Raw genomic sequence first — 23579 nt, 5'->3', positions numbered from 1 at the left:
CCTGCATTAATATCATCATCAAGGCGCTCGAAGAACAAGAGAAAGACAGCTTCTCTTTCGCGCGAGCTGCGCCTGTAGCGGTTGCCTCTGGAACTACGGTTACGCTTACAGCACGGGTTTTTGCCCCAGCTTAAGAACCTGGCAAGCCAGCTCCTAAAACTAGGACAACAAGCCACTATTGAAGGGCACATTAACTTAGACAGGAAACTCCAATAGAAGGGGGGGGGGGACATTGTCTTTTATTATTATTATTATTATTATTATTTTATTGGCTCACTCTTCACTAGTTAGGCCAGTTTTTCATGCTGATTTCAAATCCGTTATTAGTTTATTAGTAGCTGCTGCGGTTCAGAAAATACTAAGGTTGAATTTTATGAATTGCGTACTTCTTACGGTGACTTTTTGGCAGTTTGGTCTTGCTAAAGCCAAAAAGTGAATGCATAACCCTAAAGCTGAAGACTTGCTGTAGGGGGTTATGTTATATTTATCCATTTGAAGGCATTCTGGAAATTGAACTTAGCGCCTCCCCCACTGGAGGTGGGTGCTGTACCACTTGGGTGATGATCTTTCCATCTTTGAAGGAAAAGCATTACTCAGGGTGACACTCATTCTAGATTTTATCGTAACATTTTCTGTGGCAGAGGATCAAGGGTGTTGCATTGCTACATGTGATTCCAGTGTTCATGTTTCCACCATGCACCATGGCTGTACGCTTACTACAGCTTATTCTGAAAGGGGGAGCCTTGCTTTTCCTCTCTTTCCTTTACAGTTTAGAGTTGAAAGGGCCAGTAAACAACCCCGCGGTCCAAAATGTGTGATGAAGCAATAACTGTGCACTTGTACGATGTGAACATGCTGCCGCATGAATTTTGAGAATAAGTGCTGTAATAAGGAAGTTACAGGGTATAGAACAACCCACTCCGGCTGGTTTCTGTTTCTCGCTCTGCCTTCAGCAACGTAACACGACATCAGCGATTATGTCATTGGCACGCACTCAATGACTGAGCAAGGCTTCCACAGCGTGTCGCTCGTGTGGCGCAGTGAAGAAGCGCGACAAATGCGTGGCGAAAACCAGATCACCGCAGGGACAAGGCCAGAGTTGCCAGTTCCGCTTATAATAAGCGGACTTGGGCTTCTTTTTTCCCCCGAGTCGCTTGTGAAATTTGCCAGTAGCTTGTTGCGTTTTTTGGGCTTATTTGCATTTTTCCAGCAAATATAGTTATTTTAGCTATCATAACGTTCATCAATAGCGCGTTCGTCGTTCACTAAAAGTGCATCTGGCGATGTCCTTGAGTAGTTGAGTGTTGAAGTCAAACATACGTTGGGGAGTCAAAGAGTAACGTTAATCATGCACTGGCAAACGTACGTTCAACTGAATAGAGGCTACCCTGGAGTAAGTATTAAAAGTTAAGTATGTGCTTTCGTTCATAGTTTTGCCTATTTTAGCTGTACAAAATAATTCAATAATATCTCAAGTCCCCTTCTTATTTGAGTGCCATTTTTTATTATAATTAAAATATTTTCAAGAATGGAAAAATTTATTAAACTTTCGCTTCTTTTAGGCTTCTTCGCGAAAGTCGCGCCGCTTTTTTTTTTGGGCTTCTTTTGTGACGATCATTTGCTTGTCAGCTCGGTAGCATCTGGCAACTTTGGACAAGGCGCTTTTCCTAGTGCAGAGGACCAATCGATGAAGTCGGTACAACGTAACACTACTCATGGGCAAGATTACATCACTTCGCATACAGGGAAGATTGGACAGGCACTGGAGAGGGGCGCGGGAATTTTTTTGCGAAATGGACTATCTGCGCAGCACGTAGCACTATGATATTCATAAAATGTGACCCCCGCGGATGTCTGCGCAAAGTGGCAAGCTTGTTTGGGAGATGTGGAAAAAAAAACGTCGGAGCCTGTTTACTGGCCCTTTAATGCTCCTTTAGAGTTTAACTTATTACCAAATTTTGGACCCGTAGCATCTCAGTATCTTGAGCTCATCTTGGGTTTATGCATGCTTCTTTACCAACAGGGCACCCATAAGGCATCCATCTTAGAGGAGTCCACTCGCAAGAGGCATGACAGTGAAGCAACAGCGAGTTAGAGCAGCAGCGCAAGCAAGAGCTGTTGCGGATGAAAATCGAGACATCAAAGAAGTGAGTGGCCTCCCTCTCTTGCCTATGATAGTATTGCATGCACTGACACTAATATACTTTCAAGTTTTGTGTGAAAACGCGAGAGGCAGTTAAAACTTTCAGGTCATGAGTCGTCTTCTCCTTGTAAATCCTAGACTGGGCATATAAATCTTTAGGAGTGGTACTTGGAAATTTGCACCACTCTAAATGCTACATGGAGTTCCACTTGCTTTTCTGCTGGAGTTGTTTGACTGGCACGAAAAGCGTTTGTTATCCAAGCGTACAGTCGAACCTCGTTAATACGTACCCGTTTTAAGCGTACTAACGGTTAAAACGTAGTTGCGACGAATCCCCGACCGAGTCTCATAGAGCCTAATGCATTCGCCGACCGCTTAAGCCGTAGTGCTTCACTCTACGCCTCTCGGTTAGCGCGTACCCTGCGTACCGCGATAACGTTTTGTGTCATAAAATGTTACTGCGCCGCTGAGCTTCCCAATTCCACAATGTGCCGCCAAAGGTTCTTAGTCTTTTCGAGAAGTGCGTAGATCGGTCGATCACTGATTCCGACTTCCGCGCGATTGCGTCGATGCCTTTGCGGGTAAGCATCGGGAAAGAACGAAGGTGAGGTGGCGGCCACCGACGAACGCGCCAACATGACTTACCGCCGACAACCTTATCACAATAAGTATCTTCAGATATCTGCTCGGGCACGCGTGCGGCGCAGCACTGCTTTAAGCCTAGTGCACGCTTTTAATAGGCGACAACCTGAACGCGCTGGGCCGCCGATCGCTGCCGCCTCGTTGTGCAGGGCCGTGTTCAAGCGCGCACCGCTTTGTAGAAACGAAAGCAGCTCGCTGTTGCGGAGTTTAGCGTTGCTGGTCGTGGGCGACGAGAAACCTCTTTGCATAGACGCTATCACGCTAAACGCACGCGTACGGTACAGCAAGCGTTAATTAATTAATATCTGGGGTTTAACGTCCCAAAACCACGATATGATTATGAGAGACGCCGTAGTGGAGGGCTCCGGAAATTTCGACCACCTGGGGTTCTTTAACGTGCACCTAAATCTAAGCACACGGGCCTCAGGCATTTTCGCCTCCATCGAAAATGCAGCCGCCGCGGCCGGGATTCGATCCCGCGACCTTCGGGTCAGCAGTCGAGCGCCATAACCACTAGACCACTGTGGCGGGGCGGTACAGCAAGCGTAGCGCTGTTGTAACCATACTGCACGCTTTTATTGGGCGACCACCCAAACGCGCTTCCGTCCGCTGCCAGGACCGCTAGAGCGTCGCGGAGTGCGCATCGCTTGCAGGAAGTTCGTCATCGCCGCGTTTAACCGAACAAGCTCATCTGTGCTCATCGCCGCATCTGTGCACGGTCTGGAGCGAAGTGGGTACGAAGAATACTCCCACGACAAATGCGCGCGTGTGGTACAGCAAGCGGCCCGGCAGTGACGGCGCGAGCCGAGTAGGCGACGCGCTGCACGCAACTAGCCAGGAGACGATTGGCTCCACGCAGCCGTACCGCGTTTCACTGGAACTGTGTCAGTTTTCATATAGTAGCAGATCGCGGTAGAGACGCACACACATATATCGCGGAAAGCCGACACTGTCCGTTCTGTCGCTACGTTGGTCATTGCGCATACCGGACCCTGTAATAGTTCCGAAATGCTCCTTGGCGTCGCCACCGCGCGCTATCGGCACTATCGGACGGTCGTGCGAGAGTACGAGAATCTTTTCTCCAGTTTGGCACAAAGAAAAGGCCTTGCAGTGGGCACTTTAGGCAATATTTGCTGTGGCACTGTATTTATTGCTTTGCTGGCGGCGATTGCGTATGCGAGGAGATGAAAATTTTTACTTGGTGGTTAATGCGTACTACCGTTTAGTGCGTAGTTATGCGGCGTTCCCGGCAGGTACGCATTAACGAGGTTCCACTGTACATGCTGGTTTGGTGAGAAAAAGGGAACAGCACTCAGGTTTGTGCAAAAAAGAATGCAAGTGTGGTGGCCTGTTGACAACTTATCGTGCCTGTACGTGTCACAGGAACAGTTATTATATTTATAAGTGTGCTGTAAGACGCACCTTGCTACTCTTTGCAATTTCTTCAGAAAAAGATAGTTACTGCATGGGACACACCTGTGTGTAAGACGCAGGTCTTTTTTATAATGAAGTCAGCATGACGAAATGCGATTACGCATGTGTGTGCTACTTTTATCGTGAAATGCTGTACCCGTGCATGGCACCAAACTTCTGAAAATATAATTTTTACGAGCCCTGAATTCCAACGGAATAATATTTGGAACTACAGGGGAATCTCGATAAATGGAATTGGTGTGTAAATGGAACACCATTCTCATGATTGGTTGGTTGGTTGGTTGGTTGGTTGGTTGGTTGGTTGGTTGGTTGGTTGGTTGGTTGGTTGGTTGGTTGGTTGGTTGGTTGGTTGGTTGGTTGGTTGGTTGGTTGGTTGGTTGGTTGGTTATGCTGTTTTCTCGTGGTATTGACTAGGCTTGTGCGAATATTCGAACGAATATTACAGTATTCGAAGTCGCTTTGATTTGAATTTAAAATATTGGAAATTTCGAAGTATTCGAAATGAACGATAGGTGTGTATTAGTCCACATGTAACCCCCCCTGTAAAGGTGGTTTCACTGCAGTGGAGGGGTGCTATGCCGTGAATGCTCTTTTCCAGGGGAAATCCGCACTGCCGCGAAGCCCCCTTTCAAGGTTACATGAACATATTACCCTCACATCGAGAGAGAGAGAGAGAAATAACTTTATTTATAAAGTCCAGCGAACTTGACTTGGAGTAGGCCTCAACCCCGGCCTAGGCATCGGCCGCGAGCCCTTGGGCTCGGGCGACTTCCTCGGCTCGCTTTTTTTTAATTTACAAGCTTGTTATACCGGCTTATATACTCCAAGTATAGTAAGTTGTAAATGTAACATATTTTACAGGTTATCACTTGCATTCTACCAAAAGCCAAATCCTGCTACTATTCAAGATTGCTTCCACTTCCTTTGAACCAAAAAGTATGACATTTGCACATGCCTTGTTACAGTTTAAAAAAAAATAAAATTGTGCAGGTTGGTTGGGTCATGACAAGTATGGTCATTTTTCTGTATAATATGTGATATATGCTATTCGAATTTGATTTGAAATTATTCGACCAAAATCGCTATTCGCTTCGAACCTAAAACTTACTATTCGCACAAGCCTAGTATTGACAGTCCTATAACCGATAGGGTCGTTCAGTTTGCTTAGAAGCTCATCAATAGTTTTAAATAACCAAAATACAAAGCTTAAAAATTGAACCGGGTGCATGATATAATGTCTACGATGACAGCACAACCTACCCCACCATAATATGAACATCTGGTGTTAGCGCCAGAAAAGCGAAACGGGCAACATCATCTGACGCCAGGGTGAGCTGTGCAAGCCCTTTGGAGCTTTAAAGCAGTGATTCCAGTGACGATGTCAGCTATGAATAGTCGGCATGCTCAGCAAAGTAGGCTATGATGTCTCAAACACAAGGTAGCCTATACACGGCTTGCACGTGACGTCACCATTGCTGCGGTCCTACTGCGGCGGCCATATTGGTGAACAGCCGCACGTACCAGCCGTACGACGACTATACAGTGTTCAGTACGACTAGCCACCCTAGTACGACGGAACCGCATTCCCACGGTCATTTTCTTTTTCGCGAGCCGTTTCTCGTGCATGATGCCGCCGGTTGGCACAAGGCAGCCGTTAAATGTGGCGTACTATACAGAACTGATAATGTAAGCGGGTTCTCGCTATGAGGAAAAGGTGCGGTTGTGCGACGGAGTGAATCCCACACGCTTCGACTCGGAACGGACACATCGAACATCTCCGCCTTCCCAGACGTATCGCAGGTACGGGGACATCGTGGACTATTTGGTTTTCAGCACTGACCTGGTTACTCTGGGCGAAATAAAGGCGTACAAATCAATGGAACCGCACAACTACTTTACCAGCGGCTGTGTAAAGAGCCTGTCTGAAAACGAGCTTCGCGACCGTAAATTTGATCGTGCTTGCAAGGTAAGTTGAATGGTTCATGAAAATGGCCCCTTCGCCAGCCCCGAGTTATGAAATAGTGATGCATGAACGCTGCTTAATCAACAAGTGCTGATGTTTGCGCTTAGTTCTCGTGTGAGTGCAGCGAGGTGCACACGCCACAGCGCGTTTTTCGATCGCGCGTCTCCTGTGCTGTCCAGTTTGTCATAAACATAGAAGGATGTAGTACGTGTATGTGAACGTAGTGCTGATGGTTTAGTCACTGCATGCGGACCGTCATCGGGAGCCAACCGCATTCGGCTTCATCAACATGCATCAGCCTGTGCTCGGCGCCGTTCGGCCTCCGCTTCCCTTTTTTCATGACGCCGTTTTATTGTGCACTCATGTCGCGCAGCGCCTGCATGCTTGCAGCTGTAGCCGAGCCGTAGAGACGGCGGCGCCCAGTCTGGGTTCGTCTCGTCGAACAACACGGACGGCTTTGCTATGAACACAAGAGCATCCATGCTGATTAGTGTCTTCATATCTCCTCTCTTTTTTGCTTACATCCTACGAAGTGCGTTCCACACACACGAACTTTGGGGTTTTGTTCGTCGAAATTTGCACGCCTTCTGCGCGCCAGCCAGGTCCTCTGACAGTTCGCGCTGAGCATTCTCGTACCCTCGCACTGACCTTAAATAATCTCTCGTATTTCGAAAGAAGCTCATACTAGTGGGCTGCTTCTTTCTTCCGCAGCTGTCGCTATGATTAGAGCAGCCTACAACTGCACATATAACCATAGTAGAGGAAGAAACTCGCAGGTGCTACCAGGCAGCGTTGAACAAAATCTAACCGCTGTTCACCAATATGGCCGACTCGCTCCAAGCAGTGACGTTAAGTGACGTAGGTGCAAGCCATGTATAATATGTTACACATTAGGGAGCACAATTCGGGAACAAGCAACGTGGCTTGCTGTCGCATCGCTTGGCCAGGATAAACAAAGAACCTAAGGAAACATATATTGAATATTTTATAGAAATCGGTGGGCAAAGAAAAATTGCTGGATTTGCTGTTTAAAGACCCTTAGGCGGTCTTGACTATTCTAGAGTTCCCCACTACAGTGTGTTCACTATCATGTATGTCACAGTTATGGCGCATAAGCCGCAGAATTCAGTTTTCTTTTCTCTCTCTCTCTCTCTCTTTTTTTCAAGAAGCAATAAACGATGGAATGCTCAAACGTATTCACCTTGTGAGAGTTCCCTGGACATCAAGTAACGGCCCTATTGCTTTGTTTCCAGGTTGCTTCTGTTTTCACTTCAAGCCAACGTGAATCACATTGTGTTTCAGAGACCGAGAGCAGAGGCTGGCTAGGGTACAAGCTCAGCGGGAGCGACGTGAAGCCGAGCGGCGAGAGCAGGAGCAGTTGCGGCAACGTGAAGCTCAGCAGAAGGAGCTGGAGAGGTTGAAGCAACGAACTGCATTCCATCAGCGCAAGCAGAGCGAGTGCGTATGCCACTGTCCCTCACTTTTTTTAGTTTGGCACGAAGTTCAGCGTGTCTACCATTCAGATGCACCTGAGGCTGCGTGCTAAGTCTGCTGCTTTCTTAGGTCATGTTTATTGTATTGGTCAGCTTATGGAATGCTTCCGGGACATTTCGTTGGTCTTTATAGTGCGCCTTTCGAAAACGGAAGTATCCCAACAGCTGAGGGTGCAAGTGCTGTCCACAAGTTACTGAGTACAACTACAAAGGAGACCATTTTTGGTTGCACTTGGTGATTACAATGGTGCTTTAAAGATTGCATTTTTTTGGTTCCTGTTTTTATAATTCTAAAATTGTAGTACTTCGCAGTCACACAATACAGCATAGACCGCTTATAACGTAAGTCGCCGGAGTCACGAATATCCGCACTATAAGCGGTACCGCACTATAACCAAGACAACATTTTTGAAAGGTTGCACGTGTGCAAAACATGACCAACAGGCAGGCGCACGATTCCGACTATCGAGGCATGTGTCTCGGACGTAAGTTTGCATCTGCTTACATTTGAAAATGTTGAACGGTTAGCGTCTGCGGACCTGCGGTGGCGACATAACGAACGCGGAAAAAAATTCGCCGTCACGGGAAGTCACAGCGGTAACCGTGCGTGCGCGATGTCGAAAACGGTGGCGACCACAAACCACCACTCCAGTGTTTCACATGCATGCCCGCGTTTTCGTTAAAGATGTAAGTCACCCCTTCTAAATACAACAACTGCAAAATGTTTCATTGACTCGGCAGCAAACCGCAACTTCTGTAGTCCGTGGCCGCCGACATGGCAGCTAGCATTTGTTAGGCCTAGCGTGCGCATTGCAACTTGGCATGCCGTCGCGAGAAGCTTGCCCTAGACAACACCGAGATCAGGTGTAGAAGAGATCGCACTTGCGAGCTAAATCGAAGGCATCACGCGTGAAACGAAGTTTCAGTTCGCGGTCGGGAGAACAGCCACGGCAACTATCCTGATAAAGTCTTTCAAGCTTGTAAGTCCGACTTGGTGTGGTGGCAAAGGCGAAAGCTCAATCGCGTCTCAAAGCATTAATTGTTACTTGCGGGGGAATCGAGGTTGCACGCGCGATATCTGCGCTCTAAAACGAAGCAACTATTTTCCCGACGGAGACAAACAGCGGTAACGCGCTCTTGATGCAGACGCGGGCTCCCGTACGTAGCGGAGCGCGCATGTCAAGCGGCCGAAGGGGGTGCAAACGCTTCTCCGTCGGCCACGCAACCGCTCCCCCTCTTCACACCACGCACCCGCGCCGGGCTGCTGCCCCCCACCGCTATCCCTTCTTTTTCTCCCCCCGCTCCTTGTTCGTTCGTTCCGCGCCCCCTCCTCCTTCGTAACGCGGTCGCCGCTCTCTCCCCCGCCAGCGCATCTCCGCTGAGAAGCACGCTCGCTCCCTCGCATCTCTGGGAACGTTCCGGCAGCCGCATTATAACCGGTCTTTCATCTTGGGGGACTGCACAATAAGCGGTATGCCTATACATAGAATTCTATGGGAGGGTAAACGGGATTCAGAAAAAGCCGCATTACAGCCAGTACTGCACTGTAAGCCGTACGTTATAAGTGGTCTAAGCTGTATACGAATTGGTATGCCCAAGTTCCAATTGGCACATTAGTGTTTTCGATACTGCAATACCTTAAGGTGTGTTCACTCTTGTAAGCAAAGAATTATTTAGGCATGATGGCTATGTTCAGCAATAAGAAAACTAAACTGCCAAGTATTCAAATGTATACTGAGATATTTTGTACGTTTATTTTTCGAGTGAAGGTCCTGGACTGACATCCCCAAAAAAAAGAAAAATGCTAGCTTGCAGTAAAGTACCTTAAATAATCTACGAAGGCTTTTATACAAACCACTTTTGGTTTGTTTCACGTGAGGTGTCCCCCCTAACAATTTTTCCAACTTTGGGACATTCTACTTACCTAGTACATTACTGCAATAAAAATCTGAAATTTGAAAAATATGTATTGGAACATTGCAACACAAATTGCAGCTACGTGAGAGTAGGACATCGCAATGTTTTGGTCATGCGCTTCAGCTCGCTCGGTCTGCTTGGTCTGCTATGCTGCTACTACACCATGCAACAAGTAGCAGCTTAGCAGGCTACCGAATGAGCCGGAGCAAGTGCCAAACTGCACAGTGTTCTCCCACATAACTGCCATATTACATTGCAACATGTACAGCTCCATGGAAACACAATCAAAATTTGTTCATACAAATGGGAAGTAGAAATATCATGTCACTACCCCTACAATACAGCAGAATATCGGTAAGTGGAAAATCTAAATGGAATGGTCGCTTATATGAGACAACTGCTTTGAATTTTGTTGCTTTCATATTTGACTGCTGTATCCTCTATAGATCTTTCTTAGTAAACTGAACTCATGTTAAAATGAACATATTTTCCCAGTTCCTTCAGGTTTTATTTAATGATATTTCACCGTACGCGCATATTATCCGGAGCTGGGCACTTCGTTGGTTTAGGCCATTACTTGCCTTTTGACATACTAAACAGGGCTGCAGGCATCCGGGAATTATTTGCGTGCTTAGTCATTAGCATGTTGAGAGTTGATAACCTCTCCTATAGACGCCCTGTTCTTTTCTATTGCTTTCCAGGCGGAGCCTCAATGTGGATACCTTGGCAGCTGCTACAAAGAGGAAAGCAGAATCCCCTCTGGTCTCTGCAGCTAAGAGGATCACACCCGTAAGTCATCTTTCAAAACTGCCTCTTGTAGATTTCCTTGCCCTTGTGGGTTAACAATGTCAAGGAATTTGCACGTGTAATTATGTGCAGGATTAGCTGGCCTGAAAAGGAACGTGCCAGTACTTACTCTTAACTATACTTATGCTGAAGGTCAGAAGCATGACATCAACCATTTGTATCATGCAGCTGAAAATAAGCAAGCCTCCAAAGATGGCCAGGAATGCTTGCGCTGACGCAGAGGCTGCCAGGGTGAGTAATGTTTTGTGTATGGTATGTATTTATAGTGTGATGACATATTTGTATCACGTAGCACTCTTAAGGGGGGAAGCGGGTCTTTGAGACCGAAAATCAGAAAAAAAAAATCGAATTTTTGAAAATGTTTTATTTGGATTCTGCCGCTACTGATGCATAACCTCGACAAGTTTCATGCGTCTTAGATCAGTATTTTAGCCGTGACAGCATTTTATGTGCCGTCAGCGAGCTAAATTTTTAGCGATGAACGCGTAAAAAACGGGCTTATTCAGCGCCGCGCTGTTGCCGTTCTACGTTACCTACGGCAGCCATCTTGGTCGCATTCGAAAGAGCCGCGCTTTTTCTTAAATATCCCGCCGCCCTTGTTTCCGTCCACTCAGAATTCACGTAGAAAATCCGCGCCAAAAAAAGGTCCTCCGCGTGAGCCTATTGGCACAGTGAGCCCACGTGACTAAATAACGCCTTCCGATTCGTCGGGCCTCCCGCGCTGTCTGCTACAGTGCGCGCAAAGCGGCAAGTTGATGTCGCCGTAGTATAGCTGTGTTGTTCTCGTCGATTTACGTCCGTAAAGTTCCAACCCGCGCAAGCTGGCAAGAAACTGGAGCAGGCGTTTTTATCATCCTCAACAAAGACTGCACGTTGCGGCGGCTTACTGGCACGGCGCCAAGTGAGCTAGACGAAGTGCGCCGCAGCCGCCGGGTGTGAATTAGGCCTACGCTCTCGGCCACGTTTTGGAACTTTGATCGTGGCGAAGCCGTATCGAAAGTTGCGCAGCGCTCATAAATTCGAAAAAAAAAAGAAGCGAGATCACAGCTCGGGTGCATCAGAAGCGCATCCACCGGAGGACGGCGTGGTGGCGGAACGCGATTCATCGGTCGAAATGCCGACTTCACCTGTGTCGGCGGCCGCCTCGACGACGACAGTGATAGGAAGCGTGGTAGAAGGATCGACACGACGTTCTTGACTAGCACCGATCGTGCGCAACAGCAGAAAAAGACTGAAGATAAGATCTCCGGCTTATCGGCAACTTCCGCTAGCGAGCGCAAGCTGCGCACGCTCGCAACAGCGTGCGAGGGCTCTGACCCGTCGGCGGCTAACTACGGCATCGTCGACTTCTCCGCAATCAACAAACTGCTTGAAATGACATGCACTGGGGCCGTTTCGATTGGAAAATGTGATAGGCTACTCTCCTGGTGTCTTCTAAGGCATTTATTTGCAAAGTAAAGCATTTTTACTTGTGTAGCGCTCCTTGAAGATACAGAGTTTTGTTTTTTGCTTTTTTCTCAGTTTCAATTTTTTGGCCACCTTTCATTCTTTTAGCGAGCGTTTCTCAGCTTTGGTACACACGATTTTGATCATTTTTGTATTACTGAAAAGCTGGATGTTTAGTGAGTGCAACAAAGTGTCATAGAAAAGAGTAAGTTTTTACAAGAGAGAAAATAACAAAAATACATTTTCTCGGTAATCGAATGGCGGATTTTGAAGCTTCATAACTTTTGTTGTAGGAAAGCTAGAACCATGAAATTTGCTTTTTGCACTCTTTGATAACTGTAGAATGCAATGACATTTAATTCAGCAGGATCCGAGTAGCCAATTTATTAATAAAGTGATTAAACGAAATTTTAATGAATGAATAATTTAAAAAATTGTCGTAAGGGCTACATAAAAACTGAGTTCATATTTGATATTTACACATGTAAATACATGATCACCGAAGTTTTCATTATCCTAACTTAAATAAAAAGATGCTTCATGTCAAAGTGCCTCTTCCCCACTTAAAGGGATCGACAACTGCCCAGAATATGAAATGAGTTGACTCCACTGATGTAAGGATTGTCCGTCACATTGACTCAAACCGACCCTGTTTTTTTCGTGAGAGATGGATTTATATTTTTATTAGAGTTGTGCGAATAGCAATATTTTGGGTGCGAAGCGAATTCGAATATTGAAGTATGAGTGCGAATCGAATATTTTTCGTATATTTCTCGAATATATCTAGAATATTTTTCGAATACTTCGAATCGAAATTGCAGAAAAAAATGTTAGAGAGGATTCCCAAGCATATTCTTATGAGATAGCAGGATGAAAGTGTTTCTTTTTGCTAGGTTGATGAAGCTCTGGCGGGGTGGTGTTTCATAGTTGTCTTATCAACAATGAAACAGTGTAGAGGCCGAACTGTATTTATGTACATGATTTGGTGCAACCAAAGCGTTGCCAACAACACTTTACATGTGATAGGCAAAGGTGCCATTTCCTCAGCCTCTCCTCCTCTTTCAACTTCTGTAGAAGCCCAACTTATGTGGCGGACAAGGGTGTGCTCCCTTCAAGTCCGGAGTTCCAAATCTGCCTCGTAGACGTCGATATATAAGAACATCTGAAATTTTGGACGCTAAAAGGCTTCGGCTTCCGATTTCTCTGACTTCCTGCCCAAATTTCAGGTCCAAAACAGCATTAATTGAGCCGCCACCTCTGCCACATCTTTCATCTCCATGTTGAAACCAGCGTTTTCTTGAGTTACTACATTTGCGACCGTAGCGGAGCTTAAAAGGCAGCTTTGTTGCAATACAAGAGAGTGATGAGGTGAAGCGTATTAAAAATCTAGGGACCACTTCCAATCGGACGTTGACTGTGTTTTAGTAAAGTTCAACCGTAACGGAGCTTGAAAGGCAGCTTTGCCGCAATACCGGGGTGTGATGAGATGAAGCATACTGAAAGTCTAGGGACCACTTCTAATCGGACGTCTTTGGCAGTTTGACCGTAACGGAGCTTGAAAGGCAGCTTTGCCGCATTACGAGAGTGTAATGTGGTGAAGCATATTAAAAAGCTGAAGGGGTCACTTTTAATCGGGCGTTGACTGTATTTGTTTCTGGGAAGTTCGAATAGTAAAATTCCAGTGCGAATCGAATTGAATAGCAAAAACTATTCGAAAAATATTCGACATTTCGAATATTTGCACACCCCTAATTTTTATTTCTTAATTGAAAGTCGCGAAAAATGACCTGTGGTGCCTCTGGCGGCAAAAACATGAATGGTCCGATAAAGACGGCCACATGACCGTTGACTGCTGTACGCGGTCGACGATTTTTTTTGTTAGTATTGAAATATTGTTCGTTTCTTTATATTAAAAGGTATCGCTCCATAATAACGTACATATAGACCTGCGTTAGTAGCATGCATTAAAGTGGCGCTGCCTTCGCGTGACGTAGTGATCCCATGCTCGTCAGCGCGTCTTGAGCAACTTTTCAGCATGTTCATGCAACCGTGCACGCAGTTTCCAGGTTGCTAAGATTTTGGAGCAGCATAGTTTTGCTACCTACACCTCGTCTCAGAAATGACGCGCGCTGCTACTCGGCGCGGCTGCACATATGTGTAGTGACGTTTTCGATGACTTGGCTTGGCTCGTGCATCGCGAGAGTAACGACGCCGGGATAAGCCACCCATGACATAGGCGCAGGCAACCTTGGACGCATGCACACACAACGCGGTACAAATACAGGGAAGGTGTATAATGCCATATCATCTCATTGTAACAGCTTGTTATTTTCAAAAATAGTTGAAAAACTATAAATAAAAGTGGTTAAGCATAGTTACAGGAACTCCTGCGAAAGCAGAACAATAGCTTTCACAAATCGCGAAAAGGGCTGGCGGCATTGCTATTAATTCTCAGTGTTGCTGGAGGAAAGCTGCATCTGTGTTTAGAGCCTTTCAGATCGAAAAATACTGCTTGTAAAATAACTACGTGCTTTTGGGATTAACTATTGCAGCTACAAACACTGCGAAGGGTGAGCTTTCTGTCGCGTCATAAAAAAATGGTTCGAGAAAAATCAGTTGTCGGTCCCTTTAAAGGCGAAGCCTGAGTGTTCTGCAAGTTTTTGTTTTCCTCATGTTGTGCAATTCTACAGCTCATCTTCGCCCAGCCAAGTACGAGCCTCTCGCAGAAGGCAAAGTTGAACAACAGCCTCCAGCAGCAGGCAATGCTCAACAGGTAAGGAAGTGGTGCACCAGTGGTATACTACTACTATTGAGCTATCCAGTCCATCAGGCTTTGTCTGAGGCGGCAACGTGTTGTGCTTCATTTGTTCTGGACAAAGGACAAGGTGATATATTAAGGTCATAATGATGACAGCTAGAGGAATGGTTTGCAGAAGTTTTCTTTTGCCTCATCAATTGCATGGGTTGGGCTGCTTCAGGAAGACAGTGCACTCAGTAAAAACCAGCAGATTATGAAGCCAAGGAAGGTATAGGGGACGTTAATTGTACTGTATTTAAGTGTATTGTAGTAATTGTGTTATAGATATGAAGAAAGTAAGGTGGACGAAAAGACAACTTGCCGCCGATAGGGACCGACCCTACAACTTTTGAATTGCGCGCCCGATGCTCTTACCAATTGAGCTATGGCGGCGGTCGTCCCCTCATCCACTTATAGGGTAGAACCCCGCTGTACGTTCCTCACTGCTGCGTTTTCCCGGCTATTACGTCGTTTTCCGCTGGTCCCGGCATAGCTCCCATAGGATACAATGTATTGGGAACCCCGCTGTTACGTCCTAACTGTCGGACCGTTCCCGTATGATACGTCGCGAAGTGCGCTCGGAGCCGACCAAGTGACTACCAAAGAGAGCAGCCATGGTGCATTTTCACGCAGCTTGGTCTCGTTTGACCGTAATATTAGCCGCATGAGAGGCGCAACAGAATCTTTCAATTGATGCAAACAAAAGCATGGCCTTCGAGATTCAAATTGCAAAGATGGCGTCTATGACGTCACTGCTCGCGAAAGCAAGGCCTTCGAGATTGGCATTTACTATTGACAAAAGCATAGCCTTTGAGATTTGTATTGTACAAACATGGCGTGTATGACGTAATTGCATGCGAAAGCAAGGCCTTCGAGATTGGCTTCACTTCTGCCACCGTTGGCAAGACTCATCATCATCGATTTATGTGCATGCAAACCTAGGAGTGTTAGTCAGCGCCACTCATGGCCATGGCAGCGAGTGTGGAACACTTTCTTTTTGCCATATGCCGTCACGCAGCACGTGAACTTTCTAATGAGCGGACAGCTGACCAATGCGACGCTGACTAACACTGCCAGGTTTGCATGCACATAAATACCCTATAAGTGGACAAAGGGATGACCGCCACCGTAGCTCAATTGGTAAGAGCATCGCATAATCCATGCCCGAAAAAGAACTGGAAACTTGACGTCAGTTTTCTTACATCTCCTCATTTAATTGACATGTTCAGCAAATGCTTGCTTAAAGGGGCCCTGCAGCACTTTTTGAGGATGGTCAGAAAATGCTGCCAATCGGTAGTCAAGGTTCCTGGGAACATGTGAGCCAAACATTATAGCGCAGCACACGGCCTGGAATTTACAATTAATTTTCAAAGTCAGCTAGAAATCGCTCGTTCTTCTCTTGACAAATGATGCCGTAATCCAAAATGGTCGATTCACAAACTCAAAGTCCACGGCCATTGGCTGGTTTGAGCACTGTGAGCTGCATATAGTTACCGCAGCCACCATGAGATGCCGCGACGTGCCTGCGCTGCATGGTATACAGACGAACCCTTTTATAACGAACTCGAAAGTGTCGCGAAAAGTGGTCGTTATATCAGTAGTTCGTTGTATATGGACTCGCCCTTAAAAACGTGCGCTTAGCGGCCAAGCCGGTTTTTTTTTTTTTTTTTTTTTGTGCACTTTTGTTAAAGTGCTAACAACCCCTTCGGTAACAAGCTAAGCCTTTTCGCGTCATGAAGCGACGCCCGCTGCGTGCTCACGAGTGAATTAACCGCCTTTGCAATGAGCCGACACCGTTTCACCGAAGCGCGGTACCGCGACGTGGAGCCGATCATCCCTGGCTAGTTGCGTGCAGCACGTCGCCTACTCAGGTCGCGGAGTCACTGCCGGGCCGCTTGCTGTATGCCGTATGCATGCGTTTGTACGTTCTTCGTGCTTGCTTCACTCCTGACCGTGCACAAGTGTGGCGACTAGCCTCTTCGTTCAACGCGGCGAAAACAAGTATTTTCCAAGCAACGCGCACTCTACGTCTCCGCGATGCTCTCGCGGCCGTGCACGACGATGCGCGGCGCACTTGAGTTGTCACCTAGTCAAACACGCAGTATACGCTCGCTGTCAGTGCATCGACGTTTCTCGGTGTCCACGCCACTCAACAACACCGAGCTAATTTCGCTTCTACAAAGCGACGTGCACTTTAAAGCGGTCTCGCACGACGCGGCGGCGGCGAACTTGCGAACAGCAGCATGGCTAAGCATGGCGCACTCGTACCGCCGTCACTCCGCAGTGTACGGCGTAGTACGCCACAGCCGAGCAGATATCTACAGATGACTGTGATAAGGTTGTCGGCTATAAGGCATAATAGCACGTTCATCGACGGCCGCCACCTTGCCTTCGCTCTTTTCTAATGCTTATCCGCGAAGGCATCGCCGCAATCGCGCGGAAATCGTTATCACCAATCGACCGGTCTCTGCCGTTACCGGAAAGACGGACGACTTTTCGCGGCACATTGTGGCGTCGACGAGTTTAGGGACGCAGTGAGCCTTTTTGCGATGGAAAGTTATCGCGGTTATCACTTCAATTGAATTTATGCCTTCTTGCGTTCCAAGGCATTGTTTGGTTCATCGCAGGCGGTCGTAGCTGCAGAGAACGGCGTCAGGAAAGGTTACTGTGCGAAAGCTGACCGCAAGGCTTCATGATGCCTACTATTTTTTTTCCCCACTGCCATTCTACCACTGAAGAAACGCCTGAAAAGTGAGCGACCTCGCTCGCAGCGTCCGAAATCTGCGTGCGGTGCTCGCCGATCTGGGTATCTTAGTCGCGAGTAAACTGTAGCGGGGCATGCGCGAGCGCGCGCGCGCCCCTGTCACGCTTTAGAAGGCATATTTTAACTTTTTTTCGCTTCATATGCACCATATTTTACCGCGACCGTGTCTGAAGTGTTCGTTGTAAAAGTAGGAGGCTTTGAAAAATGTTCGCTATATCTGGACGCAGCTTCAATGGTTAGCATAGGAAAATCGTAAGTGCACCCAAATATGGTCGTTATAACCGACAGATCGTATATGTGGGATCGTTATAAGTGGGTTCGACTGTAGTGCTAGAATCACACAGTATAGAATTACACCAGCGCGCTCGCGAGCACACTGAAAGTAAGACACATGTTCTAAGAAAAAAAAGAAAAGAAAGTGCTCAAGGTCATGACATGTGCTGACAAACAGACGTAGCTTCTTGCCCCTTTGTCATCCCCCCTGTGTAGGTTTCAGCGCGCTCACTGGTATGAAAGGAGAGAGAAAGTGCTTAAAGCATGTGACAAATCCTTGCAACTCCGCTCGCACACGATGAATTCTAGAATTTTTGGCGGCAGTCTATTCCTGAGGCAGTAAACTCCTCTAATAAAGTCATTCGATGATTAAATGGAGAAGCGTTGCAGTGCCCTTTAACGTAAACTTCAGCAAGGAAGTGCCATGTTTTTTTCATCTCCCCCACCGCAACTGTAAAACAACCATCCTCTATCTTCCTTGCATCTCACAGCCTGTCACAGTCCCTCAGGAGCCAGGCAAGCTTTCTGCCCTCCCCTGAGCGGCCTCAGGCAGCCTCTGCTGCATCGCAGTCCATCACAGAGCTTGTCGAGAGCACACCAGAAAAGCAGCGTGCTGCTCTGAACGTCACCGTGACGCTGTCTTCTGAGGACAAGCCTGCGGAGGCCCTCGGCGAGACATTCACCATGCCTCACGACTCCAGTGTACTAAACACACCAGCAGCAGCAGCCAACTCTACGTTCGTAAGGAGTGAAGGCCCCCCGAGGTCGAGCGGGTATGACAGCATCTATGTACTTGTGTTGACGTCCTTGCACATATCTGTCATGTCACACATGTACACGTCTGTAGTGCAAAAACGCCAGAAGCGGGCGTCACCAGATGGCGTGTTTGCATTTCACCCGTGTACGACTTAAATGCGTACTGATTCTGAAGAACGCCAGGAGGTCAAAATTCACCAGCACTCCCCAACTATGGCGTGCCTCATATTCACATTTTTGTTTTTGCAAATAAAACTCTAGTACAGTCGCCGACCAATCTTTCGGACCCTCAAGAGCCAAGATAGCATCCGGAAACCCGGGCAGTCCGATAAAGCGAATTCACGGGGGAAAAAAGTCACCGTATTTTCTAAGCAGCTTAAAAATCTGGTCTATCTGTTTCTGCGGGGAACTACGTTGCCGTACCTACAGGTTCAGCTGCACATTGGCGAGGGTGATGTTCTCGCTGTAAACTGCAGAAAGCACCAGAAGCACCTGTATTGTCTGCTTCGAGATTTCAAACTGCTTTGCGATGTCCGCTTGCGACCGGTCACTTTGCGCTTGCCTGATAATTGCAGCCTTCTTTTGCATCGTCAGTCGGCTGTAATTTGACTTCAAAGTTTTTGTCAAAGATGTGGACGAGGAAGGTGGTGTCGGCGCCATCGATAACAACTGGCGTTGAAACCATGATTGGTTGTTGAAGCGGTGATGCAAGCAGCACAACCTACCACATGCGACACCGTAGGTGACTGACAAGATGAACTGGCGATACGCATGCAACGCAAGTTCGAGGCTGCAGAAAAACAAGATGGCAGCAATGTTGTTCGAGATTTCGGCAGTTTTCGGTACCTTTCACTTGCCATCGAAAGAAAAAAAAATCTGGAAAATGGAGCGAGAAGGGTTTCAAACGTCCAAAATTTTGGACGGTGTTATACATGGACTCTATGGAGCAAGTGACAGTGCCGTGGCAGAGTCCAGATATTCAGGCAGGTCTGAAAAATTGGTCGGAGACTGTATTTTTATTGTTTGGGGTGCGCAGGGGAGAATTTAAAACTTTAAATACGAATTGCATAGTTTTTCTGCTGTTCAAGAAGTCATCATAACAACTTCTCATATATTAATTTCTGTTCAATCAAAAGAAATGACAACACTTACTATAATTTACCAGGAGAAAGATGCAAGTAGTGACTGTTCTGACTGATTCTGCTCTTGTGGAGCGACAATTCCTGCAAAGAGATGCCATTCACTGAACACCATGCACCATGCATGGAGTGTTTGACTGCTGCCTAATAATTTTTAGTCGGTTAATAAGGTCCTGCTTTTATGCGGTTTACATTTACTTCATGTTTTAGGCAGAGAAAAGTTATTTGGAAGATATCACCAAGCTTGCATCCCTGGTGATGTGCAGCGCAGTGTTCTACGTGTATGTTGTGGGGTGCCGTTCCCATGTTTCATTACTGTAATTGAGATGCTGTTCCAGATACCATAATGTTTTGATTGTTTCTTATTTACAAGGTCTCTGGTTAATTAGACATCCGGGCCTCGGTGGCACTACAAATGTCTATCAAACAATGAAATCACCTCTTTCCTTCATTTATAGCCAAACAAACTACTCAACTTTTATATTCCACTTACCGTATATACTTGCGTAATGAACGCACTTTTTTTTTCCGAAAAACCAAAGCATACTTGGGGTGCATTTATTATGCGGGGTAAATTTTACAAAAACTTTTTCTGGTTGAGCAAAAAATGGTAAAAAAAAAAGTTAGGTAGCTTACCTTTTGCAGTAAACATACGCGTACACTATTTGGAAACGGTTTTTTTTATTGCCATTCATTCTTCGTCAGAATCGCTACACTCGTCGTCCAGGTCGCTGGCCACTTCGTTATCTTGCTCCCACAACTGGTCGTCCTCGCTGCCGTCCAGCGCATCTGCAATTCCAGTCTTCTTAAAACTCTTTGCGATCAAATCAGCTGGCAGCGAGTGCCATACGCCCAAGGTCCAGGAGCATACCAGCTTGCCGGTTGACATCAGGGCATGCCCTTCATGGGCCATTTAGTCTGTATACAACTGGCCCACACTGTCTTGAACGGCTTGTTCACGCAAACATCAAGGGGCTGCAGCACCAAAGTGAGTCCACCTGGAATGATGGCGATTTCGTGTGCAGCTCCTTCAGTTCCCGGCGTACGTTCTCTCCCAGGTGGCTACAAAAACTGTCGAGCATAAGTAGAGACGAGAGAAGCAGGGTGTATGCCGGCTGGGAAGTTGGCCTTCAGCACGGTTTTCTGTTTGAAGATAACGTACGGTGGCAACTTCCTGCCGTCTGCCGTGATAGCCAGCATTACCATGAAATGCTGCTTCTCAGCGCAGCGCTCATTTTAACGAGCACGCTGCGTGCTCTTCTCCCATTGACCGTCCTGCTCATCAGCATGTCGAAATTGATGGGCGTCTGGTCCGCAATCTCGATTTGCGAGAGAAGAAATTCTCGGTCCCGCGGCAGCCGTATCATAAGCTTGTGAAAGTCCACTACCTTTTCTTCCTAGCAACGAGGCAGTCGCTGACAAAGTGATGTGCGCCACCTCAAGCACAGTCCGTTGCGCCACATGAAACGTGTCGTCCACCCATTACTCGCTTTGAAAACGTTGGTCACGATGCCATGCTTCCTGGCTGTGGCTCGCGCATGCATCCTGATCATTTCGTGCGAAACAACGCAGCCTTCCTTCCACAGGTCCCAGACATATTCTAAGGCCTCTTCTTCCACAGCAGGACACTTTCCGGTCTTCGGTCCCTTAAAGGCACACCGCGCCCTATTTGTAGCGCACAGTTTGTCATGCTGCTTCTGCCAGTAACACACACGGACTTTGTCAATTCTGAAATGCCTACCGGCAGCACAATTCCCATGCTCAAGAGTGTACTCCACAGCCTGCAGCTTGAAACTGGCCGTGTAGCTCGCACTTCGACCCATCATTCACAGCAAAACGCAATACAGGCTCTTTAAAAGGAACTCGCAACGAAGTGGGAATGGCTGGCGGGAACAAAAAAAGGTAGGGCTAGAATGGCTAGAACACGCGTCACTGTCTAGTGTTGTGTTGATTGGCTGTCCCACCCGACCTCGGAAACTCTGCCACTTCGGTGGTACTAGATGGCTCCATCTTCTGCAAGCTGTCTCTGCGCTCTCCCGCCGCCAGTTGCTGCCGGCTGCTTAAAGCTTTGTATTTGCAGAAAGCGAGTGTTGGCTGGCATGGGCAGTTTTGTGACCTTCGCTCTCTGTGTGCTTGTGAGCCGCGATGTGTCTACACTTGCACCGTTGATGAATCCTGCTGTGGCACACGGATACTTCAAAAACAAGTACAAAAAGAGAGGGATGTGCCACACACAGATAGAAAGAAAAACAAATAACGGTGCGCGGCCGAGGGGGGGGGGGGGGGGGGGGGGAGCGAACCAAGGGTGATCGGCATAATAAAAAAAGGGAAAAAAGAACAAAAAGATCAACGGGCGAGGAGGTGCCGTGGGCTGTTCGCGGGACTGCAGCGGATGAAAGTAGGGGGTGCGTTTTTAGGGGGTGAAAAAAATCTATATATCAAAATTTTTACGACTAAAGTTGGCGGTGCGTTTATTATGCGAGTGCGTTCATTACGCGAGTAAATACAGTAGTACACTAGAAATGTGAAAATATCCAGCGTTCAGTTCAATATATATTCATTAATCACATTTATCAAATCGAGAATGTTACTAGTAATCGAATTTTCTAGTCTATCACGTGTATTGTGGCTTTGTCCACTGGGTATTTCTCTGTATATTGGTCCGCTTCCATCCACGTCTACTCGCTTGCATTCTTAGATGGCTTTTCTGCCTTTGTTGTTGTGGGAGTGTTAACGTATGTACTGCCATATGTACATGCGTGCTTTCACCTCCAGGTATGACATTACACCACACAGGAGTGAGCTTCCTCCAGAGCCCATCAAGGACAAGAACAACTATGACATCGAGGACCTCAACTCTGGCGATGAAACTGATGATGATGAGAAACCACGCAAGGAAGTCCCCGCCTGGGCTAAAGGTGAGACTGCTTCCTGACTGAAACTGTCCTCCCTGTGGGATTGAAAATAGCGTAATTCTATCTCGTTAGACGGAACCTGAAGGGACCAGGAAAGTACGTTCTCTTTAAAGGAGTTTCATTTACTAAGAGATTAACAGGGGTGCATAATTCAAGTACGAAACCAATCTTATTAGAGGTAGGTGTTCCATTCCGTTTAAGCAATTTCCATTTCCTGAGAGGGTACTGTTTAAACTCATTTTGTCAACATTCCTAATTAATGGTATTGATCAAAAGATAGCTGAAGCACTCTGCAGAAATGAGTGATGGCTGTTTTGTTTTATTGTGCGGTTAAACTTCAGCATAAGTTTAGAGAAGTGTATAATGACATTGAACACCTCCTTATACAGCACTCACGGATTCAGCCGCGACATCAAAATTTTTAGTATGACGACTCGTATTTAGAGCTGTGCGAATAGCAAAATTTTGGGTGCGAAGCGAATTATAATATTAGAGTGTGAGTGCGAATCGAATCGAATATTTTTTGAATATTTCTAGAATATTTTTCGAATGCTTCGAAGTGTAATTGCAGAAAAAAAGTTGGAGAGGATTCCTAAGCATATTCTTATGAAATAGCAACATGAAAGTGTTTCTTTTCGCTAAGTTGATGAAGCACTGGCGGGGTAGTGTCTCATAGTTGTCTTATCAAGAATGAGGCAATGTAGAGGCCGAATTGTATTTATGTACATGATTTGGTGCAACCAAATTGTTGCTGACAATACTTTACACGTGATAGGCAAAGATGCCATTTCCTCAGCCTCTCCCCCTCTTTCAACTTCTGTGGAAGCCCAACTGATGTGGCGAACAAGGGTGTGCTCCCTTCAAGTCCGGAGTTCCAAATCTACCTTGTAGACGTCGACATTAAGAACGTCTGAAATTTTGGATACTAAAACGCTTCGGCTTCCGATTTTTCGGACTTCCTGCTCAAATTTCAGGTCCAAAACAGCATTAATTGAGCCCCCACCTCTGCCACATCTTTCATCTCCAAGTTGAAACCAGCGTTTTCTTGAGTTAATACATTGGCGACTGTAGCAGAGCTTGAGAGGCAGCT

The 23579-nt window shown here is 46.7% G+C and overlaps 1 protein-coding gene across 1 annotated transcript in view; it reads left to right on the top strand.

The window, feature by feature from the left end:
• LOC119386225 (inner centromere protein) overlaps window positions 1–23579 on the top strand; it is a 37439-nt gene that overhangs the window by 8995 nt on the left and 4865 nt on the right. Inside the window, exons 6-13 of the mRNA XM_037653558.2 lie at window positions 410–432; window positions 2082–2147; window positions 7485–7640; window positions 10294–10381; window positions 10568–10630; window positions 14536–14618; window positions 18171–18452; window positions 22350–22492. Coding sequence (XP_037509486.1) covers window positions 410–432; window positions 2082–2147; window positions 7485–7640; window positions 10294–10381; window positions 10568–10630; window positions 14536–14618; window positions 18171–18452; window positions 22350–22492 — 904 coding nt within the window. The remainder of the gene's footprint in view (window positions 1–409; window positions 433–2081; window positions 2148–7484; window positions 7641–10293; window positions 10382–10567; window positions 10631–14535; window positions 14619–18170; window positions 18453–22349; window positions 22493–23579) is intronic.

The sequence above is a fragment of the Rhipicephalus sanguineus genome, chromosome 3 (genome assembly GCF_013339695.2).
Source record: "Rhipicephalus sanguineus isolate Rsan-2018 chromosome 3, BIME_Rsan_1.4, whole genome shotgun sequence".
Taxonomy (NCBI): domain Eukaryota; kingdom Metazoa; phylum Arthropoda; class Arachnida; order Ixodida; family Ixodidae; genus Rhipicephalus; species Rhipicephalus sanguineus.
Note: the sequence above shows the minus strand (reverse complement) of the source record. Positions and strands in the feature narration are given on the sequence as shown.